The 16,361-nt window shown below is 53.5% G+C and overlaps 7 protein-coding genes across 7 annotated transcripts; 4 read left to right on the top strand and 3 right to left on the bottom strand.

Annotated features, from left to right (window-relative positions):
* Positions 1–226: 226 nt before the first annotated feature.
* On the bottom strand, positions 227–1,236 carry G647_07861 (uncharacterized protein; the record flags this gene model as incomplete). Its single annotated transcript, XM_008732173.1, has 2 exons — positions 227–976; positions 1,063–1,236. The coding sequence occupies 2 exons, from the start codon at positions 1,234–1,236 to the stop codon at positions 227–229; spliced, it is 924 nt and encodes a 307-aa protein (XP_008730395.1).
* A 603-nt stretch (positions 1,237–1,839) lies between these two features.
* On the top strand, positions 1,840–3,316 carry G647_07860 (elongation factor Tu, mitochondrial; the record flags this gene model as incomplete). Its single annotated transcript, XM_008732172.1, has 4 exons — positions 1,840–2,002; positions 2,054–2,082; positions 2,134–2,396; positions 2,449–3,316. The coding sequence occupies 4 exons, from the start codon at positions 1,840–1,842 to the stop codon at positions 3,314–3,316; spliced, it is 1,323 nt and encodes a 440-aa protein (XP_008730394.1).
* Positions 3,317–3,985: 669 nt separating this feature from the next.
* On the top strand, positions 3,986–4,492 carry G647_07859 (uncharacterized protein; the record flags this gene model as incomplete). The annotated part of the gene is made up of 1 exon (XM_008732171.1): positions 3,986–4,492. One exon carries the CDS (start codon positions 3,986–3,988, stop codon positions 4,490–4,492), a length of 507 nt encoding a protein of 168 aa, XP_008730393.1.
* A 585-nt stretch (positions 4,493–5,077) lies between these two features.
* G647_07858 (uncharacterized protein) lies at positions 5,078–5,453 on the bottom strand (the record flags this gene model as incomplete). Its single annotated transcript, XM_008732170.1, has 2 exons — positions 5,078–5,349; positions 5,420–5,453. The coding sequence occupies 2 exons, from the start codon at positions 5,451–5,453 to the stop codon at positions 5,078–5,080; spliced, it is 306 nt and encodes a 101-aa protein (XP_008730392.1).
* A 1,239-nt stretch (positions 5,454–6,692) lies between these two features.
* Positions 6,693–10,366, top strand: G647_07857 (uncharacterized protein; the record flags this gene model as incomplete). The annotated part of the gene is made up of 4 exons (XM_008732169.1): positions 6,693–6,986; positions 7,038–7,930; positions 7,986–8,896; positions 9,012–10,366. 4 exons carry the CDS (start codon positions 6,693–6,695, stop codon positions 10,364–10,366), a joined length of 3,453 nt encoding a protein of 1,150 aa, XP_008730391.1.
* A 511-nt stretch (positions 10,367–10,877) lies between these two features.
* On the top strand, positions 10,878–13,040 carry G647_07856 (uncharacterized protein; the record flags this gene model as incomplete). Its single annotated transcript, XM_008732168.1, has 1 exon — positions 10,878–13,040. The coding sequence occupies one exon, from the start codon at positions 10,878–10,880 to the stop codon at positions 13,038–13,040; it is 2,163 nt and encodes a 720-aa protein (XP_008730390.1).
* A 77-nt stretch (positions 13,041–13,117) lies between these two features.
* Positions 13,118–14,333, bottom strand: G647_07855 (uncharacterized protein; the record flags this gene model as incomplete). The annotated part of the gene is made up of 2 exons (XM_008732167.1): positions 13,118–13,464; positions 13,550–14,333. 2 exons carry the CDS (start codon positions 14,331–14,333, stop codon positions 13,118–13,120), a joined length of 1,131 nt encoding a protein of 376 aa, XP_008730389.1.
* Between the last annotated feature and the right edge of the window lie 2,028 nt (positions 14,334–16,361).

Genomic DNA, 16,361 nt, shown 5'->3' with positions numbered 1-16,361 from the left:
GTCTTTGTTTGATCGGATGCGGAGAACAAGTCTTGTGCCAGCCTTGTCCTCAGCCTTGTCCTCAGCCTTGTCGGCGTAGTCGTCGAGCCTCAGAGTATGAGGACACAAGAAACAAAATTGCGCCTAATACTGGTCTATTAAGGAAATATTCTACTCTATGTTCCTATGTGATTCGTGTATGCAGCCCGTCTATCTTCGCATGTCCGTTATTCATTGAGGATGACATTCATCGCGGTAATCCTAAGTACTTGAAGTACTCGGCAGGTCCAGTAGAATTCCAAACTTCCCTTTCCGTTCCAGTTATGGTCCACACAAGCCCCAGCATCGCAGCGGAGTTCGCCCCAGCTCCTCTGTCAAGTCCACTATGTCGCCGAGGAATCATGCACATCCACTCCTTAACAACGATCACGTTATAGTCGGTACCTTTGCCAGCTTCGCAGTGGCTTTGACGGACGCATCTGAGGAGCTTATCGTAGGTTCGCACAAGGGTATCCAGATCAGCACTCGTCGGCAGGAGAAGCACAAAGTGCTTGTGTGGAACGTTGGATATCTGCTCTGTGACATACACATCAGATTTTGCCTGGCTTGGGAACAGCTTAAAACCGAGTTCTTGTTCATTGGGGTAGGGCCAGAGCTGCATGTGCTTGTGGCCTTGGCTTGACCCAGATTCGAACCCGCAGTTGTAAATCATCATGTATGGTTCTTTGAAATGACACAGAATCGTCCAAGCAGCGGCTAAATCATTGCGGCTAAGACCATCTGCCTGTGGTGAAAACTCGCGGGTGATCAGCAGAAGACTGGGTCTGTAGACACTGAATTTGTTTACGAGCAAGAGGTGATATGGCCCAACTGGTGAGAGTACCTCACTTGGAGGTGGATTGAGAAATGGATTATGGCCTTTTCCGGTGGTGCGTTCTGGTGCATCCGCGGGCGTGATAGGTTTACGACGGAGATGAGGCGCAAATCGAAAGTTGACCTGAGTGAGTTAGTCAATACATCTACTGCGGCCGCCTGATTGTCGTTTGCTGCTCGGAACTTTGCAGGCGGCAATAAGGCACTTACCATGAACCCTTGGTCTTCAACAGTTTCAGCAGTCGAGGGCTCGTAAATCAACTGCCCCGTAGTCGTGAGCTGGTCGAATCTAGTAAGGCACAGGGCTTCCAGGCCTGCCGGAATGCTGAGCGCCCCTACAGATCTTGCATCCTGGTCTTGGTCTTCGGAACCCTCGCCCTCCATCGTGTATGTAGTTAGACAAGACAAAGCGGTGTTCAGGCTAGGCGGCTATGATGCTAGAGGGACAACAAGAGACTGTCAAGTGAAGTCGGCAATGGTAGCTGGCAATGCACCCGGAAATCAGGCGCCAATAATCAAGGAGAATATCTCATGTCCATTCGAGCATAATTGCTTTTAGGATGAATGCCGTTATGAACGCCGGGTCGTTTGAAAGATACCCAAGTTGATGTGGTATGCAGCCCGTAACCAGAGTCGATCCACCATATCGCAGTGGACGGAAAGCCAACTAACCCAGACCGCCGGTTGTAAGTGTGCTCTACCTTGAATGAAGTGGATTCATGAAGATCTTCGTCCACAACCATACCTGTGTAGCAAGGACACAGCGGAAATTGAATGCAGAGAAATCGGTGAAAGATGTCTGAGCGGGCTGGCATGAGTGTTTCACCGTAGTGAGCCTTACCCGATTGGGCCACGACTGGAGCTCCTCCCTACAGATTTATTTTCTGGGCTCGTGTCTGCATTCGAAGAACTCGACTTTCTATAGTGCTTGTCCTAGGTTTTGGCGGTTCTCCTTTTCATTCATTTATCCTTCTTTCCGGCGTCGCCATGGCTTTCTCTCGCTCGGTCACATCGCTTCTCCGCACATCCCGGCACATTGTGTGGCCTGCGCGCGGCCTTAATCCCGTCAACAGAGTCTTTGGCCATGACAGATTCGGCGCAAGAACTTATGCTGCTGTCTTTGAGCGGACGAAGCCTCATGTTAACGTCGGTCAGTATCAAGCCTGTGCTTGCTGATGACGTTGGTGCTGATGCTTTACAGGTACAATCGGTCACGTCGACCATGGCAAAGTAAGTCGCATCTGCATACTGTGGAGATCCATGCCCTGATCGCTTTCTCAGACCACCCTCACAGCGGCCATCACAAAAAGACAAGCAGAGAAAGGAATGGCGCAGTTCCTCGACTACGGCAAAATTGACAAGGCCCCCGAAGAACGGAAACGTGGTATCACAATTGCAACTGCGCATATCGAGTACGAAACGGACAACCGCCATTACTCCCACGTCGACTGTCCCGGCCACGCCGATTACATCAAGAACATGATTACAGGTGCTGCCCTGATGGACGGTGCTGTTGTCGTGGTTGCTGCAGGTGATGGACAGATGTAAGAGAATGCAACACCGATATTTGTGGATCACGAGACTTACATACCATAGGCCTCAGACAAGAGAACACTTGCTGCTTGCCCGTCAGGTCGGCGTTCAAAAGCTGGTTGTCTTCGTCAACAAAGTCGACACTGTGGAAGACCCAGAAATGTTGGAACTCGTCGAGATGGAAATGCGCGAACTCCTGGGATCATACGACTTCGACGGAGACAACACCCCTATCATCTTTGGTTCAGCTCTTTGCGCGCTTGAAGGCAAGAGACCCGAAATTGGCACAGAGAAGATTGATGAGCTCCTGAAGGCCGTCGACGAATGGATCCCGACCCCTGCCCGAGATACCGAGAAGCCTTTCCTCATGTCTGTCGAAGAAGTCTTTTCCATCGCTGGCCGTGGCACAGTTGCTTCCGGACGTGTCGTGCGAGGTATCTTGAAGAAGGATAGTGATGTGGAGATTGTTGGAGGCCGTGAAGAGGTCATCAAGACTAAGGTCACTGATATTGAGACTTTCAAGAAGTCTTGCGATGAGTCAAGAGCCGGTGATAACTCTGGACTGCTACTGCGAGGCGTCAAGCGTGAGGATATCCGACGTGGCATGGTTATTGCCGTTCCCAACAGCGTCAAAGCCCACCAGGAAGCTCTCGTGTCACTCTATATCTTGACGGAGGAAGAGGGTGGCCGAAAATCTGGCTTTACCGAGAATTACAAGCCTCAGGTCTACATCCGAACAGCAGATGAAGCTGCCCAGCTGAAGTTTCCTGAGGGCACTGAGGATACCAGCAGAATGGTCATGCCTGGAGACAACCTTGAGATGGTTCTGAAAACACACCACCCGGTGGTCATGGAAGCTGGTGAACGGTTCAATATGAGAGAAGGTGGACGAACCGTGGCAACCGGTCTCATCACCAGAATTCTGAAATAAGCCAAAGCTCGCATCATGACGGTCATGCCAGCACGGAAGAGAGGAATGCCGAGCCATCTACCCACGCCATGGAGCTATGTATCAAAAGTGTGATATCGTCGCCTGGTCTGGTCGCCTTCAAAGGTTCTTGTACATTCAGCTAGGGTTCGGGAATTGCAAAGAGATTATGACCACTAGGCCATTGTGGCAGCTCGGAGTCAATGGGAAGAAGGGCCTGCATATACCAATCAACCTCTCTACTTCAATTGAAAATGTCTTAACATGAACGTTCAATGGCTTCTATCCCAAACACTGTGACCCCAATCGACTCTCTACTGTAGCAAACCCCAACTCACTCTTCATGCTATTCCCCCTCAGACCCCATATCTTGGCTTTCGTCCGATCAGCACCACAATCCGTTGAACCACAGTTCCACCACCGTTCGGTTGTGTGCCGAATGTGGGAGCCCATCCTTTTCCTGACCATCTTTACGGCACTTCTCATCCGGGAACAGGTAATCTAAGCAAGGCATTCCAATTTCCTGGTAAGTCATTATACCGACTTCACATCATCAGGACATAACCTACGACAAGTTCTTTGCCTTCAGAAGCCCTCTCCAATCTACCCACCGGTCTCGTAGACGGTGTAGTGTAGTGTGCACATCCACTTCAATTCACTTCCATTCCAAATATGGAGGGCCGCTGCCAATGCGGCGCCGTCAAATTCCGCACCCCAGGCGACAAACCTGTAAAATGGTTCATCTGCCACTGTCTTGAGTGCCGTCGCCAGTCCGCCTCCGCGTTTGGCATCTCCGCCATCTTTCCCAACTTTGACCTCCTGGCGCAGAACCCGGGCACCGGTACCGAGACGGGCACAAGATCCGACTCTACAAACGACGCGACTTCACGCCCGAATCGGCACGAAAACGACCTGATAGGAACGTACACTCACTCGAATACGGCCTCGGGACGCTCGAAGCGGTGTTACTTCTGCAAGAAGTGCGGCACGCGGATCATGAATCTCAACGTCGTGCCGGGCGACGACGCGGGCGGGTGGGTTGCCGTCAAGGGGGGTTGTTTGGAGGGCATTCGAGGCGACGTGTGGACTAGTGCGACGCATATCTGGACGAAGAGTGCGTTGGTGGGCATCCCGGAGGGGGTGGAGCAGTGGGAGGGGGATCCACCGCCGCGACAGTAGGGGAGGCGGAAGTTGAATTTTGACAGTGAGCAAAGGCAATGGAGCTAGAGGTTGTATGCTCACCGAGCTGGTGTCCAGTAGATGGTTATGTAGTTGGGGATTGTGCAGCCAGCACAGCATGCATTGTACATTTCAACGTGACCCACTGCAGCGGGAGCAAATAGCGAACTGACGAGTGTGAGCTGATTGGAAGTGGCCTTTGGGTTTGTAATCCTGATCTTGAACAGAGTCGTGCCTATTTTCAAGTATACATCGATGGGAAGGTAGATTGAAAGGATGAGGAAGAGGGTAGGGTATCATGCACCAGAGAAGCAGGGTAGTTGTGGAGACATTTGCGATACACCGACGTGAAAGCGCTCAGAGTTGTATGATTGGTCTTTTCATGCCATTGTGGGACAATGCTGTACTTTCGAGATGCATTGCCATGCAGATATCGTGGTCCCTTTGTACAGAGGTAGTAAGGATGGAGGTGTTCATGTGACTGTCCTCGCTTTGAGCGTGCCTGTGCTCGCTGTGATCCCGTTTCGCAGACCCCTTCGTCCCGAAGCTCTTGAAATGCTCGTTGTGGTGCTTCGAGTGAGCTCCTTAACTTGCGGCGGCCAGGTTTCCCGCTGGCTCACTAGCTGGGGGCCCTTCAGCTCCTGTAAATTGAGCTTCCCTCTCTGCTCTTCGCCGTCTCTTCTCAATGAGCATTTCTTTTCTCTGGTGTAGCAGTTTAACTTGTCTGTCCTCCACGCCCTTCAACCAATATCCAAATGATCCTCCAATGCTCGCGAAGAGTGGGTAGACCCATAACGTGCCGCGTTGGAAGAACGGTCTCATCTCGATGCCGAGTTGAGCGAAGCGTGTGGCGATTCCTGGAACGGCCTGTTAGTATCGACTGGCGCTTGGCCCGAAACTCATTTGTTCATGCTGGTGCTGGCTCACCGAAACCGGCCCAGAAGAGGATCTTGTGAACCATGGTTGAAAATGTTTCGCGCGCTGTGCGCGGTCAAATATGCGGACAATTTGTTGTTGAAGCAGGGTTGGAGCTAAAGCTAAGATGGTTCAAGTCCTGGGTAATAGCTTTAGCAGCTGTGGTATTCTCGTCGTTGTCTTGGAGAGCTTGGATGTGATATATATCAAGGCTTAAGGAGCACGGCGTGAATCGATGCTGCGCGCAATTTTCCACTAGGCGTCAAGTTCTACACCGTACAAATGCGCTCAGATTCAAAAATGATCGACCGTATAAATTAAGAGTCCCATTACGGAGTACTCCGTACTCCGTACACCGTGTGGGCCTATGACTTGCCGTGGGAAGGATGAGAGAAAAGACCCATCAGGCGAGACAATGGACTACACAGCACAAATCTGGTTTTGTTGCAACGAATGTGCCAGATAATCCCATTGTCACGTTCTCCCGCAGTCTCAGATTGTTCCAAGGGGATCGCGATGACAGTGTTTTGCTTCGCGCTGGTGGAAAATCAACCGCATTTTCGCACGTGGCAAACACGGTGCTACTGGCTCAAAACAGCAGCGTGGCGTACGAACCTGAACCTTCAGTCCGCGTAGGTAGCTACACAGTACGTGCTGCTAAGGTACAGTTGAAGCACGTAGACTTCGGCCATGGAGGCATCTGTCGGGTCACGTATATGGATGGAAGAGAACTCGTACCAAATCCGGTATTTCACCATGCTGCCGGTGCTGCTAATCTTCTGTTTCATTCCATCGTCATCAGCGGCGATCGACGGGGTTTAGCCACAGACGCCCCGGGGTAGCCTGGAGGATTAGGAAAGGCCCCCCTTTTAGGGCAGCTTGTCTGCAGCCGAGCGCGGCTTTCCCTGTTCCTGCTCGCTTGGGGGCGTTGTTATTCAGCGTAATTCAGCGTGTATGGCCACCAGCGGCCAGCACCACCACAGCCCCGGCAGGGTCTCGGTTTTGATTGAGAGCAAAATTGCCACACCCAACACGAGACTTCGCGTGTCACTGATCCAGAGTCACCTTCAGCATCAATTCCCTCGACGCATTTTCCACCATGCTCATCATCGACATTAGAGTGAAGGATCAAGGCTTTCATCCCTGAAGTCTTGCAGAGTCCATGCCGACCGTGCGGCGGCTCTCGTGGACTAGCAATTCTGAACTGCGACAAACTTTGGGTTCCGACTCGTCCGAAAGCTCTTTGAAGAATGAAAGGCATTTTTCAGAGCACCCGCGGAACAAGATGAGGCTGCGCGTGCACATTCGCGATCAGCTATGTCTTCTGATTCTTCTCACCAACCTCCTGGCGTTAATGGTCCTGGCCGTCTCCACCTGGTACCAGAGCGTTCACTATCTCAAACAGGCAAAAGCCCAGACGCTGGTGGTGACCGCCAACCTCAAAGCCGACCAAGTAGCCCAGCAGATCTCCCTATTCAGATCATCAGTACAGCAGATCTCGACAAGACAGGTGCTCCAGGATTTTATGCGAGATTTCAATAATGGCAACCATTCGGAAGAGCTATTCGAAAGTATCAAGGTCAGGAGCTGGAGATTTCCTCCCAAGTCGGAGATGCTAATTTCAATGCAGAACAACCTCGAAGTTACTCTGTCGGACGGCTATGAGAATGCCATTCTTCTTCAAGCAGCTGTCTTTCCACGCGCTACGACGCCTGACCAAGGAAACCGCGCGCTTACGTACTTGACCGGGCCAGGAATCACTGGCAATATCGCGCTTCCAACCACGTATGAGAATGGCACGCCCGTCATGCTCGGCGAGGACGGGCCTGGGTATCCCCCTCAACTCTACCCTAATCTCACGTACGACCAGACATCGGACGCTTACAATGCATTCTACGCGGACAAGCTCTTGGACAACAACTCGACCTTGTTGTTGGGTCCGCTGTTTCTGCGGAGCAACTCTTCCCTTCTCTCCTTGACGCTTCCTATAAACAATAATACCAGCAGGGTCGATATTCTCGGTTGGCTGACTGTTGTTTTGGACGCCAAAGCCCTCTACGATGTTGTTGGATCCCGTGTCGGACTCGGGAAATCTGGAGAGGTTGTCATTATTGGCCCTGGCGGCCGTCCCGACAACTTGTTCGCGGAACCGGTCGATGGTCGTACCGCAATCGAGAACGCGAACGTCGCACTACAATTTGTTCTTCCTCCGTACAGCAATCGCCATCCTGCGCGCGCTAAGGATCCATATCTGCCCTTTCCTATGAAGGATTATCCGGCAATCCTTCGTGCTTGGTCAGATATAAACGGCGAGCTCAACAATGCTGGAGGATTGATGTCCACCCACAACGAAGAGGGGTTCAGAACGTCGCTTGGCTACGCCAGAGTATCGTCCGGTATTGTCGACTGGGTTTTGGTTTTCGCCCAGTCACATAGCGAGGTCGTCGCACCCATCAATCAGCTACGAAGAACGGTCATAGCATCCATTTTTAGTGTCGTTGGCGCCATCATGCTTGTGTGTTTGTGAGTATTGCTAGTGGTAACCGTCGGAGTCTTTGCCATGCTAACTGAAGCGCAGCCCGATCGCCCACTACGCCGTGAAACCGATCATCGCATTGAGAACTGCCGCCAAGAATTCAGTCACCACTTACGAAGCATATGATCCGTCTGCAAAATCGGATACGGCAAGCGAGAGTACCCTGGAGAAAACCGACCTTCTTCAAGAGAAAGGTCCTCTCCAGAGCGTTTGTAAACGGTCCGCTAAGAAGAAAAATCTCGTCCGCCCCGTGCGAGTGTTTAAGATTCCTGAACGAGTGCCAGAAAGGAAGCATCTCGTCTGGGATGAGCTGTCAGAACTCACCGGCACGTTCAACGAGATGGCGGACGAGCTTTCAATTCAATACCGAAAACTGGAAGACCGAGTCAAAATGAGAACTGCCGAGCTCGAGCAGTCAAGGAATGCCGCCGAAGCTGCCAATGAGAGCAAAACCTTGTTCATCGCCAATGTCTCGCACGAGCTAAGGACGCCGCTAAACGGAATCATTGGCATGTGTGCTATTGCGATGCAAGAGGAGGATATGCACAGCGTACGGCAATCTCTGAAGATCATTTACAAGTCTTCGGATTTGCTCTTGCATCTACTCAACGATCTGTTGACCTTCAGCCGCAGCTCGATTGGCCAAAACTTCGCGATTGAGGAGGACACATTCCGGCTTGTCGACATCGGCTCACAACTAATATCCATCTTCGAGAAGCAGGCATCCGAATCAGATATTAGTTTGCGGGTGGTTTTCATTGGTACAGAGCCGCCAGTACCAGGAGATTTCGACCAAGAAGCCCAAGAAGATGTTATCGTTGCACGTCATGACATGACTGGCGCCATACAGAGGCAGAAGACCAACGTCTTGGCCAAGGGTCCCGCCGACATTGGGCCACTTCGGGAAGTCGGTTTAAGAGGCGACAAGAACAGGATCCTTCAGATTCTGATGAGTAAGTCCGACCCCCATGCACTCTTTGTGGACTCCAGTTTCGTCTGCCTGACCCGGAGGTTTTCCTTGCGTCGCAGGATCACGCGCAGAGGTGTGCACAGACTGACCTGTGGCAGATCTCTTGAGCAACGCATTAAAATTCACACCCGCCAAAGGCACGGTAGAAATGCGCATACGGTATAAAGGATTCGTTGAGCCCGAAGATATGCCCGAGGTCAAGTACTCAAATTCCAAGACTTCACAACAAGCGACACTTTCGAGGACGTTCCAGCGCGTTAGTCCCGAGAAGTTCCAGCCGAAGTCATCTCTGAAAGGGCTTCTGTTTGACTTTGAGGTCGAAGATACCGGCCCTGGCATTCCCGAGCACTTGCAGCAAGACATCTTCAAGCCCTTTGTTCAGGGAGACTTGGCTCTTAGCAAGAAGCATGGCGGTGTTGGTCTCGGCTTAGCCATCTGTTCGCAGCTTGCGGGCATGATGGGTGGAACCCTCCAATTGAGGAGCACCGTTGACATCGGTAGCACTTTCACATTCTCCATACCCCTGCGGTATACCAAAGAGGTCGTACCCTCTGTCACCGACTCGCTCGCCCGACCGAGGGCTGGTAGCATTACCAGCAGCGTACAGTTCGAAACCTTCACCACAAGATCGGGCAAAACGCGGGATGTTCGATCATTGCAGTCAAGACAGAATTCGCTCTATTCGACCAACCAAGACAGAGACTCCCAGCTGGACGTGCCGCGCCTTGTTGGGTTTTCTCAGCCTTATTTGATTGATGCAAATATGAGCTCAGAAAACGTCGAGGGGACGGCACCGCACCCACCACAGAGCAAGCAAGAGCGGAGCCAGAGCTTTCCATCACAAAGCTCCCGGCTGGCTCCCATACTGTCCGTACCGACACCTGAAGAAAGAGGTGATCGTCCGGAGTCGAAGCTGCGAGAGAACGAGAAGGCGCAGAAACCTTTGGAGAGGAAGTCATCACTGGCCTCCCCAAGTAGCTCGGGTTCTCTCAAAGTGCTTGTTGCCGAAGACAACCCAGTCAATCAACAAGTCATTCTGAAACTGCTAAAACTCGAGAAGGTGCTCGACGTGACTTTGGCTGAGGATGGAGAGCAAGCCGTGAACATCGTCCAGAAGTCGCTGGCCGCGCCAGAGGACGAGAACGAAAAGCCAAAGCATTTCTCACTGGTCTTGATGGACATCCAAATGCCCAAGATGGACGGCATTCAAGCAACGAAGAAGATCCGGGAGCTCGGCTTCGATGCACCAATTCTCGCCCTCACAGCTTTTGACCACGAGAGCAACCGGGCAGCTTGCGAGGATGCTGGCATGAACGGTTTCCTGCCGAAGCCCATTAAGAGAACGGCACTGAGAAACGTACTAGAAGAGTACAAGTCCCCGGTGGCAGGGGATGCAACAGGCGAAGCGCCAGGGGATGCCAAGGGCAATGGAGAAGGCAGCAATTCAGGTTAAGCTGCGACGACTGGAGGACGTCACGTGAGACTACGTTCCATGGCCCTGGGAAAGGGGGACTACCAGATGTGTACAGCATGCATAGCGAGGGCTGATCGAAGTCTGTAGATTTGAAAATGGCTTTGGATTGGAGCTACTCATGAATATCGAACATTGATGCATTCGGGTCATCAAGGAGACGACCAGAATCAACGCGACCATAGGGGTGTACAGCGTCTACGTTCTGTTGTCATGTCTTACAGCCCCTCGCCTCATTTCGCATACAGGTCCCCTGGGTGTAACCTCGAGGTGGATATCCTGGCTTAATGTTTTTATCCACCGTCCGGAGATCCTTGAGTGCACGAGGCTGAGAACCGCGCAAGGCTGACGATCATTTAGCGGGCCACTACTCCGCCGTAATTCCCTGACTTTCAAACGCGCAATTCGCGTCTATCATGAACTTCATTTTCTTCCATATTTCTGCTGCAAGCGTACCCAGGCCGCGGGTTGCGGCACTCCTGCTACAGCAACCATGGCCGACGCCATGATGACTGACGCGCCCGCGATTGATTCCGACGCGCCCTTCTCTCTTCGCCCTCGGTTCAAAATCTCCGATTTGCCCTTGGTCAAAGAACAACGCTCCACCATCGACGCCCTCCTCCTGAAATTCAAGAAACAAGGCGGCTATGACTCCCTGCGGAAGCAAGTCTGGGCAAGCTACAATACATCGGACGCGAAGACGGCGTTGACGGATCAGATCCACACCATTGCAGAGCAGGAGATCGAGAAGGATCCCAAGCTTTTGAGCAGGGAGAGGGGCAAGGCCGCTACGCTCATTCAGGGTGCCGTGGAGAGGAGCGGGATCTACACTGATGTGGAGAGCCGCATTGACGTCGAAATTGCAAAGCATCTGAGCACGGTGTTGGATGCGGTGCGGGATATCCGACGCGCAGATGTCGGGGTCGAGGTTGCCGCGGAAGAGGAACAGAGGGGCGGCAAGAGTGATGAACAGTACTCGCAAGAAACCCAGAACCGGGCTGCTGAACGGGAGAGGAACAGGTCCAGGATGGAGCAACTGCTTCGGGAAACGGCGGAGCTGAAAGCCAAGATCAAGGCGCAGGAGGAGAAGAAGCGCAAAGAGGAAGAAGCCAAGCGTGAGGAGGAAGAGAGGAAGAGACGCGAGGCAGAGGCGGAGGAGCGGAGACTTGCGAGAGAAAAGAGAAGAAAGGAAGAAGAAGAAAAAGAGGCCGAACGCATCAAGGCTCGAGACGAACGACATAGGAAACGTGAGGAGGAGAGACGGGAAAGACATGCTCGATACGAAAGAGAGCGAGACAGGGAACGAGACCGCGACAGAGACCGAGACCGAGAGCGCGACCGTGGCCGTGACCGTGATCGTGAGAGAGACCGCAGTCGAGATCACGACCGTGAAAGGGAGCGCAGACGAAGCGCTGATCGCCGCGGTTCGATCGCAGAATCAGCCACCGTGACCACCACTAAAGACGTGGCACAAACGGACGAAAAGGATCTGGAAGCCACGGCGCTTGAGCTGCTCCTCAGCGAAGGCAAGAAAATGGCCGAAAAGGCTAAAGAGCGACCTGCGTATGATTTTGAGAAGTCCGAACTCCACGATAGTTCGCGCAAATATGCTTCTACCTCCGATCGTTATCCCCGAAGAACGAGAGACAGGTCTCGAGACAGCCACAGACGCCGAAGCAGATCTCGGGAACCCCGGTCGTCTGTTCAAGAAAGGGAAAAGGATAGGTCCCGTGATAGGAGGTCCTCTGTTGTTCAAGAAAGGGAGAAAGATAGGTCCCGCGACAGGAGGTCCTCTGTTATTCAAGAAAAGGAGAAGGGGAAGCCTGATACGCCTCGCGCCAGAAGTCCAAGCAAAGACCGTGAAGAGGGTGAGGCACGCAGTCGACAGAATTCTCCATCGCCAACCCAGGAAAAGCGAACGACCAGGGAAACTCGGGAAAGGAGGCCTCGGTCCGCGTCACCACTGGGCATCGACCGCTACGTTCCTGGCGGAGGGACTCATCGGACTGAGGAAGAGCGCGAGCGTGATCGGCAGAGGCGTCATTTGAGGGATTCTGAAAAGGACTCGCGCAGAAAATACGACAGTCACCGAAGTGACCGGGATGGCGGTGAACGTGATAAAGATAGGGACCGTGATAAGGATCGAGTCGATGCAGATCGTGATCGGGACCGGGATCGAGACCGCGATCGAGGCACTCGTGACCGGGAGAGTCGGAGAGACCGGAGCCGCGAACGCGATAGGTCTCGAGACCGTGACAGGGACAGATACCGAGAGCGAGAGCGAGATCGTGGTGACCGTGACCGGGATCGTGAGCGGAGTCGAGACCGAGATCGCGAGAGAAAGAGATCTCCATCTCGGGATCGAGATCGTGACCGCGACCGCGACCGCGACCGGGACAGGAGAGATCGAAGCCGCCGCCGCGATGACCGAAGAGACGACAGACGAGACGATCGAAGAGACGACCGCAAGGACGACCGTCGCGATGATCGAAGAGTTGACAGGAAAGACGATCGGCATGATGACCGAAGAGACGACAGGAAAGATGACCGGCGTGATGATCGCCGCGACGACCGCAGACGGGAGCGCGACCGAGGTGGCGACGCCGGTCGAGACCGCGATTCTGTCAAAATTGATCGATATGTCCCCGGGCGTTGAAGGGGCTTGTGCACCGAACAGTCGCCAGGTCATCGTTGCTGGTCTAATCAGGAATAAACACCGACGTACGAAGCACCTCATCCCACGGTCAACGCGCGTATCGGGCCAGGTCGACCCATTGCCGCTGAGCTTGTTGTCGGTAGGGAAGACTGGAATGATCCCGTCATCTGTACCTGCACCTGTGACTGCTGTCGACTTTGCATCGTCTGCATGCCCACGCCACTCCCAAGCCCAATCTTATCGGCATGTCTTCGATAGTTGAAATCGGCGCTCGGTTTTGGTCTCAGATCCGATGAAAGGCCACTGAGGATAGCTCGCTCCAACAACAGAATACTCCGAGGATTGTCGCCCTGCTTGGTCCATATCGAAATATGCGTAAAGTTGGCCCGAGGCGAGAAGGACAGGCCGAGGATATGGTCCCTTTCTGGCACGGTAGACAAGAGTCAACACGCCGGTTTCATGCGTGATACGTGGAGCGTGGAAATGGAACCAGACATCACATAACATACCTTGAGCTATCACACTCTGCAACTCACCGCCCAAACACAGCAGGCAAACCTCCTCCCATGTCCTCACGTCTTTCCTCCTCCCGTCTTGTCCTTTGCTGTGTTCACTTCTGACTCGCGCGTCTGCATGTGCATTTGAACGCGCATCTGCTTCTCCATCTGCAGGCGCGCCCGTTCCGGGTCTCACGCGGATCAACCACCGCCCTCCCCTTTTGTTCTCCTCGTCCTCCCACAGTGGCCTGACTCCCGCGCGGAAAATGTGGATACTATCGCCCCGTCGGATCGACGTCCACGGCAGATTGTTGAAGATGCGGTAAAAAGCCCCGATGTCGGCCACGTTCTCGACCAGCAAATTCAACTGATACGCGTCGAGCACGGGCTGGGGGCAGAAGAACGGGCGTGGCGGTTGAGGTTGAGGTTGCTGCGTCGTGCTGGCGACGGGACCGGCGGATTTGGAATGCCACACCCACCAGAGGTACTGGAAGGGGAGGGGCCTCAGCTTTGTGATCAGGAGTTTGTGCAGCGAGGAGGAGCGGCGGGGGAGGCTGGGTCGACACGAGGAGGGCTCCGAGGAGGCAGGATTATCGTTGCCGTTGCCGTTGCCTGTGCGGCGGGGTTGTGTCGCTGTCGCTGTTGCCGTCGCTGCTGTTGATATGGAGAGTGAGGGTGAGGGCGAGGGTGAGGAAGAGGACGTGGTGATGGCATTGGAAGAGTGGATCCTCGTGTCCCTTGCCGTTGGCAGTGTCGTCGTTGATGTTGTGGTTGTTCTGGCTATTGTAGAAGACATGATCGCGGGAGAATGATGGACGTTCGATATTGAATGTTGTACAGGAATTAGGGAATATAGAGTATTCCGTTCTTCTCCTCGGGATCGAAACAAATAACCCGAGTGATCGATTCCGCTACTGTACATGTAGCGATGTATAGGCACGCGGATGGTTCACCGGTTCGGTTGACTACGGGTTATAGTAACGGATGCTCGAGCTATCAAAGTCTCACATAATTAAAGCCACTCTCATCTTTTATCACCATGCTCGCCATCTTCGAAACGTGGGTAACGGCCCAATCGACCGACCGTTGGGTGACCGTTGGTTGACCAAGGTCACATTCGCCATCCCTCCCATCCGCCCATCCATGCGACCGTGGCGCCCAGATCCTGCATGAACATGTCGTGTCATGTCGTCCAAGCGATCCGACAAGCGGGACGCGTAGGTACCCTAGGTATGTGGTAGGTAGAAGGGTGGCCATCCACAACTTCCTACATACTGCGTACTCCGTATCACGTCCGGGACGACCTCCCGTCTCCCACCTGTCGACTCTCACCTCTCACATCCTCGTTTCGACAACCTGAAACACGACCCCGGCGTGATTGTGGAGTTTGTCGTGCGTTGAATGCGCGGCTTTACGCGCCAGCCGTGAGGTTGACGCTCTCGAGACTCCGGCAATTCATTGGTTGGTCGGCAGCGACCCCTGGACTTTCCCCCTTGGGCGCGAGGCTGTGGCGGCTAGGGGGCCTTCGGGACTGGCTCCTACATGTGTAGGTGCTCGGCTGTGGGCTGCTTGCTCGCAGATTCGACCTTGGGCGTTAGGCCTGGAAACGACACGACACGACATGACATGACACGACAAGGTCCACTTCGGCCTGAATCTCGTAGACACAGTACATGTTTTGTGGTCCGGTTGGAAATCTGTGGAATGGTGGAAGGATGAAGGGCGGAAGGTGGAGATCCGCATGGCATGGGCGCGCATGGCGCGCTTGAGGACCTGCCTGGTAATGGGCAATGGGTACTACCAAGTAGTATGCTGGCCAAGTGCTTTACATAGTACTCTGTACACCTTCCGATTCCGATTCCGGTGTCAGTTCGGGATCGGTTTCAAAAATATAGGTGCGGCCGTTGAGGTGGCGGATACTGTAAGTCAGCCGAGCCGTTGGTCGGTGTTGGTCGCGTTATCGAAGATATGTACAGTAACTTGTGGAGGGCCGGTCGCGGGCTTTTCAATACAGCTAGGCCGTCGATTGGTGTCGACCTTTGTATGTACATCAGGGACGTAAGTGCAAAGATGGGTAGGTCGGCCGTCGTGACGGCGAGGAATCCAGTGCGTAATATGTACATACGTGTGCATCTAGGACTAACATCCTACTGCGGGTGAGTTATGCGCTTCCCATACACCAAGCTGCTGTATAGGACTGGGTGAGGATGTACCCTTCTTGTGAGTCAAGATGCATGCAATCTGGCACAACACATCTCTGCCACTCCTACGATGTATAATGTCGTCCTTTGACGGTCCTATTCCGGTTGACACGCTTGGTCCAGCTCTCGCATAAAAGCAGCGACCGAGGCAGAGGCTGACACCGGGTATCGCAACTGGGATGGTGGTGTACGCTACGACGATAGATATCAGTGTCGCCATGCCCGGTATTGCTGGCTGTTTTTCGTCCGGAGAAATGAGCAAGCCGGCTTGGATCCATCGCCAGCGATATTGCCAATATTGCCGAAGCCACCGAAAGGACAGCTCCCCTGCCCCGTTCCGATTGTCCATACCAGGATGCGTTTTGAACTGCGCGCCAACACTGGGAGAGAGAGCATCAGTGAAGGCCGCACAAGCACAGCCGCTGGAAGCTATACGCAGTAACGGATCGCCCTGGCGCACCCTCGAATCCATTCAGGATAAACACCTGGGAGACATATTCGACGCGGAAAGGCACTAGCGTCAAGGCCGATCACAGCATATGGGCTGCGATAAAGACACATCGCGGCGGTGCAACAGTCAAGATCGAATGTCGATGGCATCTGAAATACAGCATAGCTGACGA

The sequence above is a fragment of the Cladophialophora carrionii genome (assembly GCF_000365165.1).
Source record: "Cladophialophora carrionii CBS 160.54 unplaced genomic scaffold supercont1.6, whole genome shotgun sequence".
In the NCBI taxonomy this organism is placed as follows: domain Eukaryota; kingdom Fungi; phylum Ascomycota; class Eurotiomycetes; order Chaetothyriales; family Herpotrichiellaceae; genus Cladophialophora; species Cladophialophora carrionii.
The sequence above is the reverse complement of the archived record's forward strand: the minus strand, read 5'-3'. Positions and strand labels throughout refer to the sequence as shown.